General features: G+C 41.2%; 1 protein-coding gene across 5 annotated transcripts in view; it reads right to left on the minus strand.

Moving 5' to 3' along the window:
* Positions 1 to 23,240, minus strand: part of Msh3 (mutS homolog 3) — a 148,770-nt gene that overhangs the window by 26,770 nt on the left and 98,760 nt on the right. For all 5 annotated transcript variants that reach the window (XM_060377772.1, XM_060377771.1, XM_060377775.1 and 2 more), the window contains 3 exons: positions 22,286 to 22,402; positions 15,824 to 15,931; positions 7,631 to 7,742 (listed from right to left, as the gene is read on the minus strand). In XM_060377772.1, coding sequence (XP_060233755.1) covers positions 7,631 to 7,742; positions 15,824 to 15,931; positions 22,286 to 22,402 — 337 coding nt within the window. The remainder of the gene's footprint in view (positions 1 to 7,630; positions 7,743 to 15,823; positions 15,932 to 22,285; positions 22,403 to 23,240) is intronic.

Consider the following 23,240-nt stretch of genomic DNA (forward strand, 5'->3'; position numbering starts at 1 on the left):
TCTATTTCCAGTATGTAATTGTGTGTAGCAGGGAACATTGTGATACTTGTGAAGTCAAAAATAGCAATGAAGACTTAAGTGTACGAAAGCTTGCTTCTAGCCAGCCTTCTAACCGGCTTTTCTGACCGCCATGCTTACTTCCTGATCCTGACTCCTTTTTCAGAATAGAATAGAATATTAGATTCCCTAGAACTGGGGTCAGAATAGAATATTAGATTCCCTAGAACTGGGGCTTTGAATGGCTGTGAGTCACTACGTGGGCTCTAGGATCAGGGGTCCAGCATCACTGGGATATGGTGAGGGTCTCTGTGTATGTGGCACATAGCCAACTTCTGGCAGGGCACTCACTTGGCTAACAGGAAAACTGAGTCTTCTTAGGCTCTTTCTTAAGGGCACTAATCCTATCCAGGAGAATTCCACTCTGAAGACCTAGTCAACTCCAATGATAACACCATCAGCATGGAGCTTAAGAGCCGCACTGGGGCGGGGACCTAGACATGCTGCTGTGTAGTGATCTTCTGGAACCCGGAGCTAGTCGTGGCAGCTGCTCTGCCCTGCTCCTGCCTGTGTAGCTGACTGACTCTTTTCAGAACTTCGCCTGGACACATGAAGCTGCAGCAGACATCCCTGATCTCTTCAGCCTGACTTTCTCAGCTAATCCACACTTCTGCCAGCTTCCTCTGGATTTTTGCTCTGCAGTGACCAGCCAGGATGGCTGCAGGCTCATCCCTGCCTTCAAGCCCCACCACAGGCCTGAGGCAGAAAGACCTCCCTTAACCAGGCTGGGTGCTGAGGGCTCCGCCTGCCATTCCCTATTGCATTTCCCCATTCTACTTTCTTTGTTTCCTCTCTGAACTCACCTTACCCAGCTTGCTTGTTATTACCCATCTCACTGCTAGAAAGTTCCCATGATGGATGAGTTTGATAGTCAAATGTGTTACAAAGGAGCTATCTACCACATTTACATTTTAAAAGCAATGTCTGAATTACCTATAAAAATTGGGAAGACATGAGTCCTTCTCTCCCATCCTAAGAGGACACAGTAAGGAAGGTAATGACCTAGGGCTTCACCCACCCATTTAATGTGCTCATCCATCTTTTGATTAGGATTGGTATCTGAGATAACACACATCAAATCTGCCCAGAAAAGCAGTCAAGAAGAGTGAGCACTCCCTAAGAGAACAGTCAAAAGGCATTGTTAGCGTGGGTAAACATCCTAACAGAGTAGAACAAAGCAAAAACTTGGCTAGAACTCCCTCTGTTCCCATGGAGCCTGCTGAGGTGACTGGACTGGTCAGACACCCAGTATGAGCTTGCATACTGAGCAAGTCTAAATAGACTTCAGAGAGATGAAGGAATTGATTAAAGAATGAACAGGGGCAAACTAAAGTATAGGTACAACCCCAGGAGGCCTAAGCTATCGGTGGCCAGAGTGCTACTTGAGGAGGCAGTGGCAGGTGGCAGGGACCCTACTGGAAACCAAGGCACAGTTACAAACTGCACTGAGAGTTTTACCCACATGTGCACAGAAAAGGAAGGTTGTGGGATTCCTCTGCAGGAAAGGCACCTGTCTCAAGAGTCTGCCATCAGCAGGAATGGCATTTGTCTGAACAGAGTTCACATTTCAAGAGTCAAACTGTTGAAGAGATATGGAGAGAATGGGCAGCCTTGCCAAATGGGCTCCATAGTAAAGTGAACAGGGGCTGTCTCTGACATGAACCCAGTGACTGGCTCTTTGATCACCTTCCCCTGGGGGATGGGACGCAGCCTTACCAGGCCAGAGAGGAAGACAATGCAGCCAGTCCTGATGAGACCTGATAGGCCAGGATCAGATGGAAGGGGTGGAGGACCTCCCCCATCAGTGCTATTGGAGGCAAAGTGGAGGGAGAGAAGGATTAGGAGGGGAGGGGGGAGGGGTTTATAGCTGGGATACAAAGTGAATAAATTGTAATAAATAAAAAAATAGTAAAAAATATGAAAACAAAACAAAACAAAAGTCAAACTGTTGACTAGAACCTTAAATACCCAATTACCTACAACATAACATATCTTCTCTGGAAAAGACAACAATCAATAGCATAAAAAAGTCATAAAGGGCTGGGAAACAGCTTAGTACTGTGTAAGCCTGAGGGCCTGAGTCTGGCTCCCTGCCACTCACACATAAAGCCAGGAAAAGTGGAACCTGTAACCACAGACAGGAGAACCCCTAGGTCCTGCTGGCCAGCCAGGAAAGTTGAATCAGCAAGCTCCAGGGTCGGTGAGAGAGCCTATCTAACAAAATAAGAATGACTGAGGAAGACACCCAATGTCAATGCTCTACCTTCTACCCCACCCACATACACACATATGAACATGTGCCTAAACATGTGTGTGTACATATACACAGTTCATATGCAGCATCTCATTTAGTTCTTACAACAATTTCATGGAGAGAGGGTCATATTACATTGCTTATCCTGGCCTCAAACTTGCAGTCCTCCTGCCTCCGTCTCACTACAAGAGTGACAGGTATGCAGCATGGTCCCTGTGCTCCCATGTTACGGGTGCAGAAACACGAAGGCTTGGGAAGCTAAGCAGCAGAACTGACAAATGTCTCAGAGGAAGCTCTGCACAATGACAAGGAGGTACAGAAACTGTTAGGGGAAAAGCTTTAGGTTGGGGTCCTTGACTGTGCCCCTGGATACACTATGGTGACAGTAAGTCACAGCAGAGTAAACAACAGTAAAGTCAACAACAGAAAAAAAATCCAAAATTGTCACATGTTCATTCCTAAGACCCCAAGAATAACTAATTCTTTGCAGACCATGGTTCCTTCCTTGACAGGCAGATACTAAAATCTATCTTTAAAGAATGCAGCAGAATTATTTCTGTAGTAGCTGCGGGCCACTGGGAAAAAAATGTCAGTTTTAAAGTGCTTTATTCCCTGAAAAATGTCAATCAATGGCATGGTATAGGCAAAGACTGCCTCTATACAAGCCCTGAGTCAACTCTCTGCACTCTTAAGCCAAAGTGAATGAAGAACAGGGAGGGGCAGTGAGGCTTTCAACTGAGAGACCAGGGGAGTGGGCTAAACCTGCCTGACCCCTGGGGCCTACCCGTCTCCCGTTCAGTAGAGTCGTGGAAGCATGGATGGTATCCAACTTTTCACTTACAGATGAGAAAATCAAGGCCCAGTCAACATGGTGGCCTGTCCCAGGCAGTGGTAATATAACAGTAGAACAGAACTTGAGTTTTTATCTGTTATCACCACATAGCGCCTTCTATGCCTACATAACAAAATGTGATACAAGGGAGGAATTTTAAGACAGAAAGACATACTACCCTGAACAAATTGTTTCTGGCTACTTCAATAATGAAGGCTTTACACAGTAGGAAATACTTGTTTTGAGTCTCGAGGAATGAACAAGAGTTCAATCAATGGGCATGGGTTGGAGAATGGAAGAGAAGGGAACACCCTGGGGAGATGCCACACACGTTTTTAAGAGAAAATCAGCATCAGTTGGAGGGATGACTGGGGGGTAACAGGTTTGCTGTTCTTCCAGAGGGTCTTAGTTCATTTCCCAGCACCCACATCAGGTGGCACACGACCTGCTGCATCCAGAACCCTGCACCAGGGGATCCAATGCCCTTTGTGGCCCCTGAAAGTACCCACACACACAACATGCACTCACAGAAACACATACATACACATGAAAGTAAATAAATAAATCTTTTTCAAGTTGGTATCAAACAAATGTCTTCTCACTGTTTCAGGAACAGAGGAGAACAACACAGGATAAAAGTCACAGAAAACAAGGTAAGTAACATTTATACTTCCCTTGAGATGTAGAGTCAGCCCAGAGGTTAAGTGTCCATACAACGCTTGCAGAGGACCTGAGTTTAGTTCCTAGCACTGATTTCAGGCACCCCCTATGACTCCAGATCAAGTAGATCTGGCGGCCTCTTCTGGCCTCCATAAGCACTTACACTCATGTGCACATAGTCACCCATAGACTCTTGTACACACATAACTAAAATTACATCTTAAAAATGTCCACCTTCATTTTCATACTTGGGTTCATTTATCTAATCACCATGCTGTATGAAAAACACAATGATAGTGATACTATTTGTATAATCTAGCTAGGAAATGAAGTTAAGCTTGAAACTCAGACACTTTAGGTTAGGCATCTACTTGATTATTAGAGACAAACAGTCAACGGCTACAGACTATTGCTACAACTAATGTTATATTTAATTTGTATACAAAATAAGCATTGCTGGAACATCTAAAATGACTGTGTGCAATGGGAGGGAAGAGGAAACTGGGAAGTGGGTCCTCATCCTTACCAGCTTCAAATATTCAAATATACAAAGAAGTGCACACACTATACACAGTACTGGGGACTAGAGAATCCAAAATTCAAGAACAACTTGAATTGCTTTCAAAAGGCCACCAACCTGATAGCCATTTGACTAAATAAGCAAACAGATGCAGGACATTTAAAACTGGCATGTCATATTATGGACCACTCCAAGCAATGTGTCCTGATTTTTCACAAGGCCATAAGGTACTGACTCTTTAACCCTCCAGGAACAGCCAGCGCTCTTGGGCCAACATCCTCTGGTCCAGAGCAAACTCTCCCCTCTCTTTTTATGGCAGTATGCTATTAAAATGGCATCATTTCCTAAGTGCTCCAGGCGGTGAGCATGGCTAAGAAGGCACCATTTGTCCTAGACTATGCCATGTTTCAAGAAATCGTTTAAGACTCAACTTAAACAGCCTATACACCACTTTCCTACTCTGGGAATTAGTTTATCACAACTATGAAGAGATGTTATACTGCAGTATCTCATTTTTCTTTTATTTCTGTAGTGTAGTATTCTGTAAACTGACAAATCCTTAATCCTGAAAAATTAACATTTTTTTTGGGAAGAAAAAGAGGCAAAACTTTAAAATGAGACCTGGGGACTGCTGAAGGTTATTTCTCCATAACAAATCCGACATCTATACAGGCATGAACACTCCCTGTTCTCATCAAGCCAAAACCCTTTGGGAAGCACACCAAAAGGAGCAACTGTGGCCTAGCCGGATAGTACAAAGATGGTAGGCGTGGGATGTGGGATTGAGCAGCAGAGTGTGGATGAGGGAAGGCTTCAAGCCAGGAGACAACTAAGAGGGAGCAAATACAGAGCCTGAAATGGCAAAGCGGGCTGTGGGCCGACAGGAGGCAGGAGGGGGTGAGACAGGGAAGGAAGATGTTCTAAGCAGAGTGAATGCCGTCTGCCAAGCCCAAAGGTACAGTTCTGTGAGGACTCGAATAGGTCCCAAACAGATGGAACACACAGACAGCTCAAAGGGGAGTATGATATGGCAGGTCAGAAGAGGCTACAGGGGCAAAGTGAATGGAGGTGCCTAAAAAGGAGGAAGTAAAACTAAGGACAAAACAAGTACAGAAAATATTCCTAAAAGTGGGAGAGCAAAAGTCATCAAACAGTTACTTCGCTTATGAGGACTATCATGATTTCATGTAACAGAGAACCCAGGAAAGCTAGCATAGTTTAGATATAAGAAAAATTAATTTTCTAAACTAACGATCAGAGTAACAATGCTACCTTTGAGGACATTTCTGTCAGGGTATAGTTTATAAATTAATAGGCAGATTGAATCTCACATAGTAAGTTCTTTCTCTACACTATTCCTGTGTGTAAATTTATACCTGGAAAAATAGAATGCACATCAACATAGCAACAGTCTATATCAACTCCTCCTCAAGTTAGGAAAAGCATACGTAAAAGAAATGAATATTCTGGAACATACGAAGCTGCCTACTAGAAAAAAACTACTCTATTTATTTTGTAAAGATTTAAATGCATGAGTTAATGATTCCTTTACTGCCTTTAATTATGAGGCTACTTTATTCTTCAAATCTGACTATTAACAATATAAGACATTTTTTAAAGAAAAAATGAAAACATAAAAGAGAAATAAACAAACACCAAAGCCAAGGACAACACTCTTGGATCAAATGGATAGGCATGGGCAGTAATGGAACATGTTTTATGAGTGGCTTATCAGTTAAACATAAGCCAAGCCATTAAATATTAGCTCTACATTACTTTCTCTAGGGACACTACACTGATATAAAAACAAAAACAGGGGTCTTATTCTCATAGAGGCTTCCTCTTAAAGACAACAAAAATTATTTGCTAACTAACATGACAATTGATAGTATACACATCTAGTAAGAATGAAAAAGTTTACAGCATTGTGTCCCTGCTTGCTATGGTCTGACTGTCTATGCCTCTCATCCCCATTCACATGGAATTTGAAATCCCACGATGACGGTATCTAGGGTCTCTAGGAGGCAATTACTATGCAGGTACTGAGAGAGACCTTCCCTTTGGCCACCCACAGTGGCAGGTACCATACAGAGAACACAAAACCAGCCCACAGGAGATACTGACACCTTGATTTTGAATTCAGTCTCCACAATCATGAGAGGTCACTGCTGCTGTTTATAAACCATTCAGTCTATGGTACTTTACTGTAACAGTCTGGACAAGCCCATACATATACCAGATCCAATTTCAATACAGATTATAACTACCAACAAACCCTCTATGACTTGATATATTAGCATTATGAGAATCCAAAGCTTTTCATATTGCTCCACACATGTAGGGCTGGTCAAACTGAGCATGTCACACATTCTTGCTTGAGGCCCCACATGGAGTAATACTGCTTCTGTCCCAGGTCCATGCTAACCTCTCTCTGGCTGCTCTCCCACATCTCTCTTCTCCCAATGACTTAAAATACTTGCTAATACTTTGTTTCTAACCACTCTATGTGATGTTTCTTATCACCCTTAGGCAGGCTGCTATCCTGCCACACTTTTCCATTCAGGGTCTAAAAGTTTTGTTTCTTCAGGACCCTCCCACAGCTGCTTGCCCTCACTGCAGACATCCACACAACTCAATCAGCATTCCTTAGAGTCTCTGATATCTGGATCACTATCTTCTACAACAAATATCACTGTCTAAATTTAGACAATTTCAATAGTCAAGGGGGCAACTCTCTCTAACTTTTCTTACCCAAATTTTTGTTTAATGGTATCATTTCCAAAGCCCTGCTACCACCATTCTAAGTCTTGGCATCATGGACAACACGCACAAAAACCTCTGAAATCTTGCTCTACTATGGGGACTAAGTATATGTTAATTAATAAAGGTGTAGGATCATCAGTCTTCTGTAGGAGAACTGTAGCCTACATCAGATAATCACTTATATTCTAACACACTAATGCTGTATGCTAATGGAAATTTGAAAAAGCACTGTATAATTTTAACATCATTAGCATATTTGTGAATATAATCTATTTTTATTGGGTTACACAGAAGGAATAAGACAATCATCTTTAGTTGATAAATTTTTGCATCTACAGAAAATTTTTCATTGGCCATTAAACCAATTCCACAATTGGTGGTGACTATAAAACTGTGCCTGGGATTGATCCATGGAAAGCTGAAGATGAACCTGGAACTTACGAAAATATTTGATACTCACAAGGTTGAAATCAAGGTCCTTCCCACACATAGACTTTTAGTGTCGTGTGGTCCTAACTGGTTTGGGGTGTCATGTGGTACTTACTGACAAACTTGTGCTGTTGGGCACAAACTGATCCTGTTCACCCAGCAACACATCGATCATAGGGTGCCTTCCATTGTTTATGATGATTTTCTTTTCTTCTCGTAGAGTTGGCCTGAAAAAAATAAGTTCCATCAACTTGTAGACATGAAAGGAGCTTTTTAAAAGAAGCACTGACTACCTTGGCATGGTGACATAGCTGTAATCTCAGCACTTAGGGAGGCAGAGGCAGGGAGATGCCTATGAGTTCAAGGCCAGCCTGGACATATTTTCATACAGTATGAAAAACAGAAAAGACAGACAATAAAACCTTAGACTTCAAGAACACATGTTCAGAAAAAGAATTTGAGAATAGAAATCAGCAACTGGGAATAACAGCACACTGAAGAACAACAGGCCTCAGGAAACCTATCTTCACATGATTGCAGTTTTGATTTGCTTATCACTGTTTGAGATCAGTCAGTACATGCTTTGCTAAACAAAGTTCGGATCACTGTACATCACTTCACTCACCATGTAAAGCCATTACCAGATTAAATTATCATCCTAATATAAATGACACTAGGTTTGGATTAAGAGACTGAAAAATCAAATGCTTTCACAAAGGGTGCTTCTGTAGTATCTTCTACTTTTGATACAAAACATAATTTTCCACCATGTTCTTCTTTGCTTTAAGTCTTCATATCTTATCAGGGTTAACTTTCTAAAGACTTATTTATGTGTATGAATGTGTGCCGTGTGAGGGCCTGGGAGTGATGGCTAGTTATGAGCAGCCATGTTGTGGGGGCTGGGATTTGAACACAGGCCCTCTGTAAAAGCTCCTGGTTCTCCCAACCACTGAGCCGTCTCTCCAGCCCATCTAATCCATTTCTGAACAACTTTATCCTGCTTATCAAAGCCTCCAAGGCTGGGATGCTTCCTCAGAAGGTAACACTGAAATCAGTTTGGTGTTTCCCTTCCTAACTTCTATCAGCAATTATGCCTATACACATATGCACTGGTTGTGTTCTACTCGAATACTTCAGTATACCATCCCACAAATACTTTAACTCAATAGCTTCTTCACATAATCATTACACATAAAAATGTATTTTACTACCTGAGTCTAATGAATCCTTGTTTTTAATTTTTAAAAGCCTATTTTAAAGATAACTTTATAGAAGTGACACTAATAGAATAATTTAAAAAATCAATCTCAGAGTAAATAATAATAACAGTGGTTATTATTAATTTTTACACTGCCGGGATTGAGGCCATTGCCCCAGTCATGTTAGGCAAGTGTTCTACCACTAATCTATAGTCTAACAAGCAAACAAAATTTTATTCATTCTTTCTTGGCCTTCAAGGTATATATATACCTGGAATGGGTAATACACAAAATGTAACATTCATTTATAAATACTATATTACAAATTTTAATTTATTTCTAGGAGACTGTAGTTCGTGGTTTTGAGTCTTCTTATACACGCATCAAAAAACGAAATAGCTGGATAATTCTTAAAACTGCTCAGAGCTCATAAATTTCTTAAGGAGGAACAGCTACCACCCAAGTGGAGTGGGGGCTGTCTCTGACTCTGTTAGGTGCATTTGGATCCCTTTCTGTAGCTGGGCTGCCTTGCCTGGCCTCGGGGGAGAGAATGCACTTATTCTTAGTCCTACTGGGACTTGATGTCCCAGAGTGGGTTGGTACTCATGACGGGCCTCCTGTTCTCTGAGAGAGGTGAAGGGGGCACAGGTGAAGGGGGAGATGGGAAGAGAGGAGGGAGGGGTCAGCAATCTGGCTGTCAGTGTGGCATTCTGAAAACACCATTCTGAAAACACTCATCAGGTTTTCAGCGTTCATTTGCGTCAGCTGCCTGGTTCTAAGTAAATCCTTCTCTGCCGTTAGACGTTCTCACTGTGGCCAAGTCTTCATGACATCCGAGTGCTCCACTGAGCCTCTCAGCCTGTGTGTGCGTGTGTGCACAGATGGAGTCAAGGGTTTCTCTAAGCAGATTAAGTTCCCGAAGTAGGAGTTGCAAGTCGCCAAGTAGGCACGCTCTTCATGTTAGCGGACAAAAACAGGCATAACATCCTTCCTGCCAGCATCATAGGGAGTGGACTAGTTTTTCTCATACTCACAACTGAAACTGACATACTCATGCTTTCTAGTTTTTGAAAGTGAATGGAGCTATCTCATTGTTTTCACTTTGTGTTGTCATCAATACTGTAAAACGATTATTTTTCAAGAAGTGACTTCAAGTGTCTTAAGTGAAATCACCCATGAAGGGAGGGTATCTTGGTCAGTTTACTCTCAACTGGGCATAACTTAGGGTCACCTGAGAGGAGGGAATCTCAACTGAAGAACGGCTTCCATCAGACTGGCCTGTGGCCCTGTTTTAAAGGGATTGTTTTGATCGGTGGCTAATGTGGGAGGCCCAGCCCATGTGGGCAGTGCCGCCCCTAGGCAGGAGTTCTGGGCCTACGAAAGCCTAGTTGAGCATGAGCCAAAGGGTGAGAGGTAAGCAGTGCTCCTTCATGGGCTCCTTCAGTTCTGTCCCTGACCTCCCGCGGCGATGCACGGTGACCTGAAAGCATAAGCCAAGCTGCTTTTTTTGGTCTCATCTTCTTTTTAAAAATTATTTATTATTTACTATAATTTATTCACTTTGTATCCCACTGTAGCCCCCTCCCTCAGCTCTTCCCAGTCTCTCCCTCCCTCCCTTCCTCCCTCTTCTCCTCTTATGCTCCTGCCCTAGTCCACTGAGAGGGGAGGTCCTCCTTTCCTACTATCTGACCCTAGCCTATCAGGTCAGGTCTCATCAGGACTGATTGCATCTTCTTCCTCTGTAGCCTGACAAGGCTGTACTCCTAGGAAGAGGTGATCAAAGAGCCACCCACTGAGTTAATGCCAGACACAGCCCCTGCTCCCCTTACCAGGGAACCCACGTGGACACTGAGCTGCCTATGGTCTACATCTGAGCAGAGGTCTAGGTCCTCTCTATGCATGGTCCTTCGTTGGAGTATCAGTCTCTGCAGGGATCCCTGGACTCAAGATTTTTTTTTTTTTTTTTTTTTTTTTGCTCTGTTGCTCTCCTTGAGGAGCTCCTGTCCCCTCCAGGTCTTTCTATCTCCCCATTCTTCCATAAGATTCCCTGCACTCTGCCCAAAGTTTGGCTATACGTCTGTATCTGTTTTAATAACCTGCTGGGCAGAGTCTTTCAGAAAGACATAAAATCAGAAAAGGTCCTGACACAGAACATCCAAGATATCAAGGACATCATGAAAAGACAAAACCTAAGAATAATAGGAATAGACCCCAAGTTGCTTTTAATCAGAGTGTGTGTGTGTGTTTTTTTTTTTTTTAAATCAGAGTGTTTTATCACAGCAACAGAAAAGAGATTAGAACAAAGGCACATAAAAGTGACAACAAAAGAATGGTTTGGGAGTACAGAATATAATACTAAAGACAGTGTTTATGTAGGAAGCTTATGGGTTTATTATAGGAGAGAAAGACAGAAGAACATGCAAGATATATAAATTTTAAATTAAATCCTAGGTGGTCTACAAGTGCAGTCAGTACATCATCTTTGAGACTCTGGTGTGACTCCCTGAGATTCTGCTGTGGAGCCACACTATCTGTCTGCTAAAGTGACAATGACTTATTTTGTTGCTCTCAAACTGATATAATGACAAAACACTTCTCAGGAAGGCAAGAAACAAAGGAAAAGTCACAGCCCTGAGATGCTATTCCAGGACAGAAGAGCTACAGCAGGGAAGATAGGCAGAAAAGCTGACAATATCACATGGTGGTGAGGGGAAGGACTGAGGAAATCCTGATGTCTCCTAGAAAGCAGGAACCATTTGAACACTAACAGATTTAGCTGCTACAATTTATACATTTTTTAACTGCAGCTTTCTCTTTTAACTGTCTCAGAGGAACAAAATATAAATGGTATTAGTGAAACAAGTAACCATAATGGAAATTAGAGAGCTAAAATAAAGGTTACATAGAGGTGACAAAAAGGTTACAGGACAGTCAACAGGAACATCTCAACTGTATCTTAAGAGCACTGGGAAGAAAAGATTGCAATTGTGAAGCCATGTAACCTGCTGGAACCAAAGACTGTGGCTCACATGTACTGACATCAAATGAGCTGAAAATTATTAAAAAAAAAAAAGTGTTTGCCTCTCAGCAACATACAGTTTAAAATGCAGTCTAAATTCAAGTTTCCTGTTTCATGGCTATTTACATCTACTTTAATTTTTTCCTGAAGAAAAAAAGTTTTTCTGATGCAATACACTGTCAAAAATAATTAATATTATTTATGTAGCTCCACCAAACCCGAGCAGATTTTTCCTAATATAAAATACACAATGTATAATTTGTAAATATTTAGCATCTGAAATGTCCTCTGAAATGTTTATTGATAGATCTGATAATCTGGAATACTTCTTGAACTAAGGAAAAACAGAAAAGTTGGTTGAAGTGCACAAAACAACTGTCCACAGGCATCTGACAACTAACATGTGAACACGTCCTGGGTAGAACGGAGGGCCAGGGGAGCAGGCGCCGTAAGTGCTGAGAGGTATCTCACAGCATGGGAGGCCCAGGGGAGCAGGACAGAGGCCCAGGGGAGCAGGCGCCATAGTGCTGAGAGGTGTCTCACAGCATGGGAGGCCCAGGGGAGCAGGCGCCGTAAGTGCGGAGGGGAGCAGGCACCGTAAGTGTTGAGAGGTGTCTCACAGCACGGGAGAAGCTGTGGCTTGAAGAAGGAACTATGGAGGACTGCCAGGTGCCAGAGTAGCTAGGAGGAGCTGCAGAGACCTGCCCATCACCTCAGTCCTGATCTGGAGCAGTTACTACTAGACCTTCAGTGTCTTGAGATGACTATGAGATGCAAAATCATTCCAGAATGGATATAGCATAAAACCACTTCTACAACTGTTAACTAAAATCACCAGGCAGTCAATAAGCCTGATCAAAAAGGAGCAGAAATGAAGCAACACATACAGATTCGTAAGAGCTTCAGGTACCTGCAATGACAAAGACTTTAAATTAACTATGCCTACTAATGGTACAAAGAAATGGCACAAGGTTGAAATGTAACAGAAGGAAACACAACTTGTCACCTTACACACTGATGAAAATTTAACGTGGTGCAATGAATCAAACTGCATAATCATCTAGATGATTGTTTCACCATGAAAGTTCCAGCAGCAGTGGATAGCTTAAGGTGCCTTAAAGAAGGATGAGGGGAAGAGGAGGACACACAAGTTTCAAATAGGAAAATTTCAAACTTATTTATTTATATGAATAAATCACACTAAATGTCCCCTGTTTAACTCCCAAACAGACTTCGTCAGGAAAAGCTCACTTCACAAATTTAGTATAAAAGAAGTCCTACTGATGCCACAAATGTATGAGAGAGAAGTCACATCAACTGACTACAGATTCTAAGTTTTTATATTAATACATGATAAATAGGATATAAATTTCCCTTGTTTTCTACAGTGAAAACTCAGCTCTAAAGGCAATACTGTGTGTACTTGAAATCCCTTTGGTATGATAACAAGCTAGGTAGTAACTGAGACACAACAATCTATTTTAAACATGACTGCTATTACCAATGTAGATAGATTCATCACAAATGGGCAATAAAATAACACACTACATTTAGAGAACACCAATTCCTCTAGCTCTCTCCACAAATAAAGAAATACTGTGCATTAAACAACTTTTTTTTCATGCCCTCTATGTACTGGACATCATAGCATACTTGAATACATATTTTAAAAAATCGACACAATACAAGGAAGAAACCAACATATGAAAGAAGTAAGGGTAGTAATACTGTCCACTAGGAACTTCAGGCCAGAGGCACAGCAGCAAAACCCTTCAAAGGCTTTTCTGCTAGTCTTCACAATAACCTGCTGTAATGTGCCGTAATATGCAGCTTCATTTAAAAATGCTTTGGAACCTGAGTTTTTGATCTTAGCCTTTCTAATGGGTGTAGGTGAAACCTCAGGGTCATTTTGATTTGCATTTCCCTGATGACTAAGGAGGTTAAGCATTTCTTTAAGGATTCTCTGCCATTCCATATTCCTCTATTTAGAATTCTGTTTAGCTCTGTGCTCCATTTTTTAAATCGTATTACTTGATGTTTAACTTCTTGAGTCCTTTATATATTCTGGATATTAGCCCTCTGTCAGATATAGGGTTGGTAAAGATCCTTTCCCAGTCTCTAGGCTGTCATTTTGTTCTGACAACACCATCTTTTGCTTTACAGAAGCTTTTCAGTTTGATGAGGTCCCGTTTATTGATTGTTGATCTTAGAGCCTGTGCTGTTCCTGTTTTGTTCAGGAAGTTGGATCTCACTAAGATAATCAGGAAAGCTCACAGAAACCACTGACAGAACACCCATATTCCCAGTCTCTTGTTTACATACAAGCTTTTTAAGTGTAGTTTACAAAACTAAAGTGAAACATGCTATTAGGTTTCCAAGTCAGCAAACTTCATGATTTCCTTGTTTTTAATTGCTGAGTAGTATTCCATTGTGTAAACGTACCACAATTTCTGTATCCCTTCCTTCGTTGACGGACACCTGGGTTTTTTCCAGGTTCTGGCTATTACAAATAAAGCTGCTATGAACATGGCTGAACAAATGTCCTTGTTGTGTACTTGAGCATATTTTGATATATGCCAAGGAGTGGTATAGCTGGATCTTGAGGAATCGCTATTCCTAATTGTCTGAGAAAGCACCAGATTGATTTTCAAAGTGGTTGTACAAGTTTACATTCCCACCAGCAGTGGAGGAGGGTTCTCCTTTCTCCACATCCTCTCCAGCACGTATTGTCACTTGAATTTTTGATCTTAGCCATTCTGATGGGTATAAGGTGAAATCTCAGGGTCATTTTGATTTGCATCTCCCTGATGACTAAGAACTTTGAGCATTTCTTTAAGTGTTTCTCTGCCATTCTATATTCCTCTGCAGAGACATCTGTTTAGCTCTGTACCCTATTTTTTAACTTGATTTGTTGCTTTTTACAAATGGTGGGAACTAGAAAAGATCATCCTGAGTGAAGTATCCCAGAAGCAGAAAGACACACACGGTATATACTCACTTATAAATGGATACTAGACATATAATATAGGATAAACCTACAAAAATCTGTACACCTGAAGAAGCTGAGCTAGAAGGAAGACCCTGGGTAAGATGATCAATCCTCACTCAGAAAGGCAAATGGGATGGGCAGTGGAAGAAGGAGAAAACAGGAAACAGAACAGGAGCTTACCACGGAGGGCCTCTGAAAGACTACCCAGCAGTGTTATCAAAGCAGATACTGAGAATCATAAACAAACTCTGGGCAGAGTGCAGGGAATCTTAGGAAAGAAGTGGGGGATCGTAAGACCTGGAGAGGACAGGAACTCCACAAGGATAGCAACAGAACCAAAGTATCTGGGCACAGGGCTCTTTTCTAAGCCTGATACTTCTGAGACTAATACTCCAACCAAGGACCATTCATGAAGATAACCTAGAACCCCTGCTCAGATGCAGCCCATGGCAGCTCAGTATCCAAGTGTGTTCCCTAGTAAGGGCAATAAACTGACATAAACTGATTGGCCTGCTCTTTGACCACCTCCCCCTGTTGGGGGAGCAGCCTTGCCAGGCCACAGAGGAGGACAATGCAGCCAGTTCTGATGAGACCGGATAAGCTAGGGTCAGATGGAAGGAGAGGAGGATCTCCTCTATCCATGGACTTGGAGAGGGGCATGGGAGGAGATGAGGGAGGGAGGGTAGGATTGGGAGGGAATGAGGAAGGGGGCTATAGCTGGGATACAAAGTGAATAATTAACATAAAAAATAAAAATTTAATTAAAACATATATAAAAGTTTCCAAGTCAAAGCTAACAGCAAAAAAGAGTCCTCAAACTTCATATAAAAAGTTTATATAAGCCTAAAAGTTCAAGGGTAGCATTCACTTCCAGAGCTATGACAGGCACCTGCATTCCACTCAATTATAGAACAAGGAAGGAAGGAGTTTATTTTTCAATTTAAGCCACATGTGTATGATAAGAGTGATAAGAGACTTGACCAAGAAGAGTACAGCACATGTGAACAACTGTAATATTTTATAATAGCAATAGTAGAATTAACTGGATATTCCCATTTATCTGAAACCATGGTAAATGAGGGAAATGAAAAACTATATTACCTGCAGTAATTTCCTTGCTTAGCGACCTTGGCCAGGGAGAAAATGCAGTCAACAGTTGCTAGGTGATTCACAGCCTTACACAAAGTGTGGTAATGTTCACCAAAATTCCTATAGAAAAAGCATCAAGATGAGCAGACTGATTTCTTGACCTATGACAGCTGAGCAACAAGCAATCTGTCTACTAGCAACATAAGCACAAATGAAATAAGCAGATATATCCAACAGGTAAGGGAGAAGGACAGTATATTGAAATAACTGGTTATTGCGTCCTTATCCATTATGTTTGGGACAATTATATAAATCTAAAACAGCTTCTGTAAGGTGATGTAGACATAGCATTATGTGTGTGTGTCTGTGCTATATTCACTTTTCATCTGACTGTGACATTTCTCTTCAGGACAGAAATTTCAACGTGGAAATAGTTTCGGTTTGCTTCCTTCCATAGCTTCAAGAACCATTCAGGTGGACGCCCCCTTGCACTCTTCCTTAGGGCAATGCCCAATTCTGCAGTAGGTGCCTCAGTGCCTTTCACACGGAACTGGCAGAGTCCAGTCTGTCTGTCTACTGACTGACTGACTTAGCTTTAAAGCCCTTAATATGTAGTCCATACTCCCAGCACAGAACAGACATTGCAATAAATAGTTGTAAAAGACAAGACAGAAATAAATACACCTTCAGTTATCTTATTAATCCCTGGTGATGGAAAGTATCAAGAATTTCATTAAAAGATTTGTTAAAAATGAATAGAACTGTTTATAGAGTTGGGCTTTTTTGTTTTGGTTGTTTTTTTGAGACAGACTTCCTTTATGTAGTCTTGGATGTCTTGGAACTCGCTCTACAAATTACACTGGCCTCGAGCTCACAGTGTCCGCCTGCCTCTGCCTCCCAGGTGCTGGGAATAAAGGTGTGCTCCACCACCACGCGGGTAGAGTTGGGCTTTTTTTAAAACCTCTTTTTACCTTATTGGGAAGGGAGGAGGATGGGGACTACAGCTGGGACAAAAAGGGGTATCTTTTTTACCTTATTATTCCGTTATCTCATAACATAGTATTTTATTACAATATATGCATTACTATATAAACTATGGGCATCTATATATCTTGATAAATTGTGGGTGTTGACAATGAACACAATTGGCCAGACATGATGGCATAAGCTTATAATCCCAGCACTCAAGAGAGTACTGACACAGAGGATCACAAGTTCAAGTTCACAGTCAGCTGCATAGGCATTCGAGGCCCTACCTCAAAAAATTATAAATATACATTTATGTTATATAATACATAATATACAAAGTATATAGCATATTATATATACAAAAGTACCCAAGACTTAATTTTAAGTGCTCTAAATGAAATATTTTTTAAGTAAAGAGAGAATGTGTAACTGAGCTTAAATTTTAGAGTAAATAGTCATCTGAGAGAAAGTGAGGCAATGCTCAATCAACACCATTCAAATGCAGGCAGGCACAAGTCATGACTCTTCGAAGGCAGAAAAAATGAGGAAAGACAATGCAGAAGTGCAGAAGGCCCAGGGGAAATGCTGGAGGCAACCACTCCTCACTGCCCAGACACAGGAGGGATGCTGTTATCACTGCCTCCTAGCTCACAACAGAGCATCACACAGTTCGGATGCGCAACGCAGTTGCCCAAGATCATGTAACTACTGGACAGCAAAGCCTAGATGGAAACCGCATTCTCTGTTGTGTTTTCTGTTTTCTAACAGTGCTGGGATAGACTATGGCCTGTCACACACTAAGCAAACAGTCTCTCACAGACTTCCACCTTCAATTCTAACCTATGATCCAGCTCACAATGCTATTCTGCAAGGTTCTATTATTGCTGCTGCATGCTTTTTTACACAGCAAAACACAGAGGTGAATTGCCTGCTTTTTCATAAAATCATGATGTCACTCAGATGCCCCACACAGACTGGCACGTATGACGGGAAGTGAGGTGTCACACTGAACACCTTTCCTGAAAAACAGTTATGTAATAATGTAATGTAATGTGGATTCAGATTTCAGAGGTGCTTAGTTTCCATCTATTCGCAACTTAAAAGTTTTTACGGCACCTCCTAGATTTCCAGATTGAATTACTACAAAGACCAGTTCCTCCTACATAATTTTATCTTACTTTTTTTTCGGGGGGAACCCCTGTATTTTCTGATTTGTTTCATTATCCAAAGTATTCTACTAATGACATTTTCATGCAGATTTTTGTTATTTGTGAACTAAAAATTATATCCACAGTATAATTTACACATATTTATGAGTATACAGAACATATTAATTAACCTATTTTACCTGAATTAGGGTTCATCTTTATAAATGAATTACGTTAGTAGCGTGAGACTGTGAGTGGTTGTGTCCCTGTATCAGCTGGGCCCTCCTCAGATGTTACCTTAAAAATGTCTTCTACTTTTAAAGATACTGGACATTGTGAGGACCCCACTGGACAGATGGCTGTAGAGTAACCACGTCTTAGCATTCCTGGTCAGACCTCAACTACATGTCTAACCTCTCACTCTCCCCTTGCTCTGTGGCCTTGCTGTCTTTACCCTAATTACTGACCCATCTGGTAGTCTTATCTTGGTTATCCCTCTTTACCAGAGAGCAGTCTATTTGATGTTTCTGACCCTGCTTCTCAGAACATAAGGGCCAATGCACTTTGGTACAAACAAAGTGTCATTTTATACTTCCTTTTACTCCCTTCCCTCCAGGTCCAATCAAGACTGTACCCAATCGCTTACAGTAACTACCTGTTTCTGATGATCTTCTAATGTTCCAAAAGGAGGTGAGAGATATAGTTTTCAGTGGGTACCATTTCAGTTAATAAATAAGACACAAAGGAAGAAAAAGAAAATAGGAAATAGATCTACCTCAAGACCCAACTATACCACTCCTGGGCATATACCCAAAAGATACCATAAGGACACTTGTTCAACTATGCTCATAGCAGCTTTATTCATAATAGTCAGAAATTGGACACAACTCAGATGTCCCTCAACGAAAGAATAGATACAGGAAATGTGGTGCTGAGAGACCAAAAGATTAAAAATCAGGAGCTATTAATATTTAAGGCCTGAACTAGGTGGGTGGAGAGAGTTCCAGCAATGCCCTGAGGGGAAGGACTGCCTTACTGCATTCTTTCCCCACTCACTAGAGATACAGTTGCTGGGAAACTGGCCAATCCCCCTAGGGAGGGACACCAGATCATTAATGGTTTGGAGGACCTTCTTACAGCCAATCAATTCAAAATGCAGCATTTTGCCCAATAGATGCTTGCCCGGCAGGAATCGCGCCTGCTTTGGGCATCCTGGAAGGGACCAGAATCTTTAAATCACCCAACTAACCTGGGCATGAGGCTCTCTTCTCTCACCATTTTGGCTGTGGGGGGTATGAGCCCAAGCTGCAGCTTGTAATTTGTAATAAAAAGATCCTCATGTGGTTTGCAATGGACACGGCTCCTGGAGGTGGTCTTTTGGGGTATCACGATTCGGGCACAACAGTACATTTACACAACAGAATATTACTCAGCAATTAAAAACAAGGAAATCATGAAAATTGCAGGCAAATGGTGGCAACTAGAAAACATCATCCTGAGTGAGGCAACCAGATCCAGAAAGACACACAGGGTACATACTCACTTACAAGTGGATATTAGCCATAAAGAACAGAATAACCATGCTACAATCCACAGAATCAAAGAAGCCAAGAAGGGCCCAAGGAAGGATGCTTGAATCTCATTCAGAAGGGAAAATAATAAAACATCTCAAGTAGATGGAAAGAGGGAACTGGGTGGAAGAAGGGGTGGAGGGGGTATCTGGGGTGAAGATCACCTGGGGGAGGGTGGGGAGGAAGGACCAGGAGAAAGCAGCTTCATCACTGTGACATCACATTGAAGCTGAAATCCAAGCACAATGATTGTGATTGTGGACTCACCAGAAGCAAATTAGGACACTTCAGCTGTAAAGCTGTTATGATGACCAGAAGGTGACTAGTAAAATGTGCTCAACAATTTTAGTGGTTAAAAAGAATGAAAATGCATTTGTAACATATTCTAAATATGTTAGATAATAGGAGTCAATTTTTAAAGAATTTAGAAGTGCGAAAACAATCTCTAAAACACGAGACACATTTTGAGAAAAAAATTCCATTCCAGCAGTGTTTTTGGGTTTTTTTTTTTGTTTTTTGTTTTTTTGCAACATTTTGATCAAAAATAATATTACTAATGTACAACCTCAGTAAGAGATAAATATGCTGGGTGGCTTTTATTAAATCTTCTGATGTCAGGTTCACTGAGGTTAATCTTTCTTTTCGACATCATGCTCATACCATCTGGCACCTCAGTAGAGTATGCAAAAGAATCAATGATACTCTCCAGTGAGGCTCTAACTGCAAATGCTCTAGACACATTTCAGACAATTTTTAAATCCGAAACTTCAGTATGATTCTTAGTTCCGTCTTTTATTCACTTTAGAACAGGGTCTCATTATATACCCCAAGGTGGTCTTACCTCCCACCTGCTGATATCTTAGGTATGCACCAACACGCCTTACTCCTAAGTTTTCTTCTTTATTTTCTTTTATGCTCTTAAGTACTGAACTGTCTCTCTTGCCCAAGTTATGATATATAAAGTAAGAAATACATACATACGCATATATATATATATATATATATATATATATATATATATGCACACTCATCATAGAAACCTCTGAAATCAAGATGAAGGAATTAAAATCAACCCTACCACCAGAACTAGATACCATTCTGAGTCCATACGCACAGAAACGTGAAATTACCTAAAAGAATTCTCAGATCCTTCAGAATGTGGCCCTTAAACCTTGAAATGTCTAAGCTTAGCTCAATTTTCATGCTCTCAGTAATTCCACTATGGGAAAGAGAAGAACATAAAAGATTCAAGAGCCCCTAAAATGAAATATTGAAAGTTTACTGGAAAAAGAAAATGAACAGGCAAACTTCTATCCTTGTATGCGAGACTGAGTCAATCTGAAAAGATTCAGGGTAAACAAGGGAAAAGTTCAGCCTCTCTTCCTGTTCTCACACCTTGGTACCTCTGAACAAAGGAGGCTGGTATCTGCTTGCTATCTTCCAAAAGCCTCAGCCTTTTGTCTTCTGTTACTTTAATAAGTCCCCCGCTGACCTCACTGAACCTCTACCACCGAAGCTTTTAGACAGACTAACAGCTGTCTGCTCAAAGGCATGCCTGTAGGCTCCTCTGCAGCGTGGAGGGTCAGGGCACACACTTGGGTCAATGGCGATCCCAGGAGCTCTGCACAGCGACCCCCCACTTTGTGTAAAACTGACTTCTTACATCTTGTTTACTCCCTGCTAAGCTGTGGGCAACAATGCTATTCAACGCCACAGGGCTCACAAAAGGGGAAGCCACCGCGACGAGGGCTTCAGAGCAGGGCTGGTGGGAAAGGGCTGGCTGGAAGTGTGTACACCGCAGGAAAGAGCAGACTACAGCACACCAGTGCCCAACACTGTCAACAGGAGCAGGTAAGTGTCAGTCAACCCAAAAGAAACCTTATCTTAAAAATGAAAAACAGCGGATTATTCTAGATTAAAACAGTAAAGAAGCATGACCAAATACAACATGTAAGAGTTAATTAGATCTTTTATAAAAAAAAAAAAAAAAAAAAAAAATGGGCAGGAGCCACTGAGGAAGCGCAAAGGTATTCCTTTTTCAAAAATATTTACTTTTACTTTATGTATATGAGTATCTGTCTGCATGTAGGTATGTGCACACATGCATCAAATACAGTCTTAAATAAAAATTAAACTTCCCTTGATGTAACAATGGTGTTAAAATTCCATGGCACTGGATTGCTATTTTTAAAACATGAATGTATAAGCACTCAGGATGAAATATGAAAAACTTCCAAATAATTCACACAAAAAAGGTTTGTGTGTATATGTACTTTCATATAGATGTATGTATACACACATACACACGAGACAGAAACCAAATGAAGCAAAAATTTAGTATTTGCTCAATGTAGAGGAGGCCACATAGATGGTCATCCTAGTTTTTTTTTTTTTAAATAGAAACCTAGAGGGAAATACACAAAATATTAAATTTCAGAAAAAAATAACTGATGATAATAAAATCAAAATAACTAACTCTTGCCTATCCACTGCAGAAAGACAAGGTGAGGAGAATAAATTCCAAGGAGGAATTTTAAAAAAGGCTTTCCCAAGCATCACTACTGACAAAATATTGGTACAGCAACAATAATGTAAATGGTCTCTCTCACCAGACTCTGCCGGGCTTACACTCCAGTGGACTAAATAAAGCCAGGGGCACAAGTGGCCCCGCCTCCTCCTAGTAGGTCACAGAAGCAATCTACTTTTTTTTTTCCTTTGGCTGTAAAAAATTTCCGGTCTATTTCTCAGAGCACAGATTCAGAGCTTATTGTTCACTGCAAACTCACTCTAGAAAATCAAGCCATTCAGCGCTGCAGTCAAGGACTAGCTGCTCCCGGAGCTGATTCAGACGTCTGTAGTTTTCTACAATAAAAGGAGGGTGAAAGCGGCTCACAGCTTTTGTGCTACAAGAGGGAGGGGAAAAGACAAAAATCAAGGTTAAAAGAATCAATGCTGCCATCGTTTCAGAAAATTAAAGCAGTTATTATTCACTGATTAACCTTGAACATAAACAGAAAGTATTCTTTAATTATGGTCCCGAATTTGACTCTTAAGCAATATGACTCTGTTCAGGAAGCTTTTAAAATGTTCTTAAAATTACATCCATATGACAAAGTCAGAGTTGAAACTTACTTCACTGGTAAAGGTTTTCTTTTTCTTTCTATTATGTGGACATATTGGTGAAGGTTGTATAGCTCTTGAGATTTTATACTTTTATGTTTGGCATAATCCAGTGCAAAAAGAAAAATAATACATCACAAAGAAGGTCAGGGCATGAATCCAAAATGAAAAAAGACAGTTCTTCAGGCCCAGTGGCCTTGGATGGGAAGAAGTCCATGAGCTCCTCTAGGCTTGAGCATACACCACCTTCTCCATCAAGAAGGAATAGACAGTATATGGGAGCTAGTGTCCCCAGTGGGAGATGTTAGGCCAAGGCCTTGACCAGGCCATGTACCAGTGTCAATGACTTGAACAAATGGAACAGAGTTTGTATGGACCCCAGTACAGCAAAGACTGTTAAGAGCGGCCCCTCACAGGCACACTGAGGACTATTTAGCAGAGTACCTAGTTATGAAGACACAAGGGCTGGACGCTGCTTCTGCCGACAGCTAACCACAGGAAATAGGCTTTAAAAAAGCTCTTCAAGGCCATGTGCACCCCAGTCTCTGCTCCCCAACTCCTATCACAGTGCCACAGTTATCTTCAACCCGGCTGCTGGAGATGGTTTAATGATACTCGAAC

This window comes from Meriones unguiculatus, chromosome 2, assembly GCF_030254825.1.
Source record: "Meriones unguiculatus strain TT.TT164.6M chromosome 2, Bangor_MerUng_6.1, whole genome shotgun sequence".
Classification (NCBI taxonomy): domain Eukaryota; kingdom Metazoa; phylum Chordata; class Mammalia; order Rodentia; family Muridae; genus Meriones; species Meriones unguiculatus.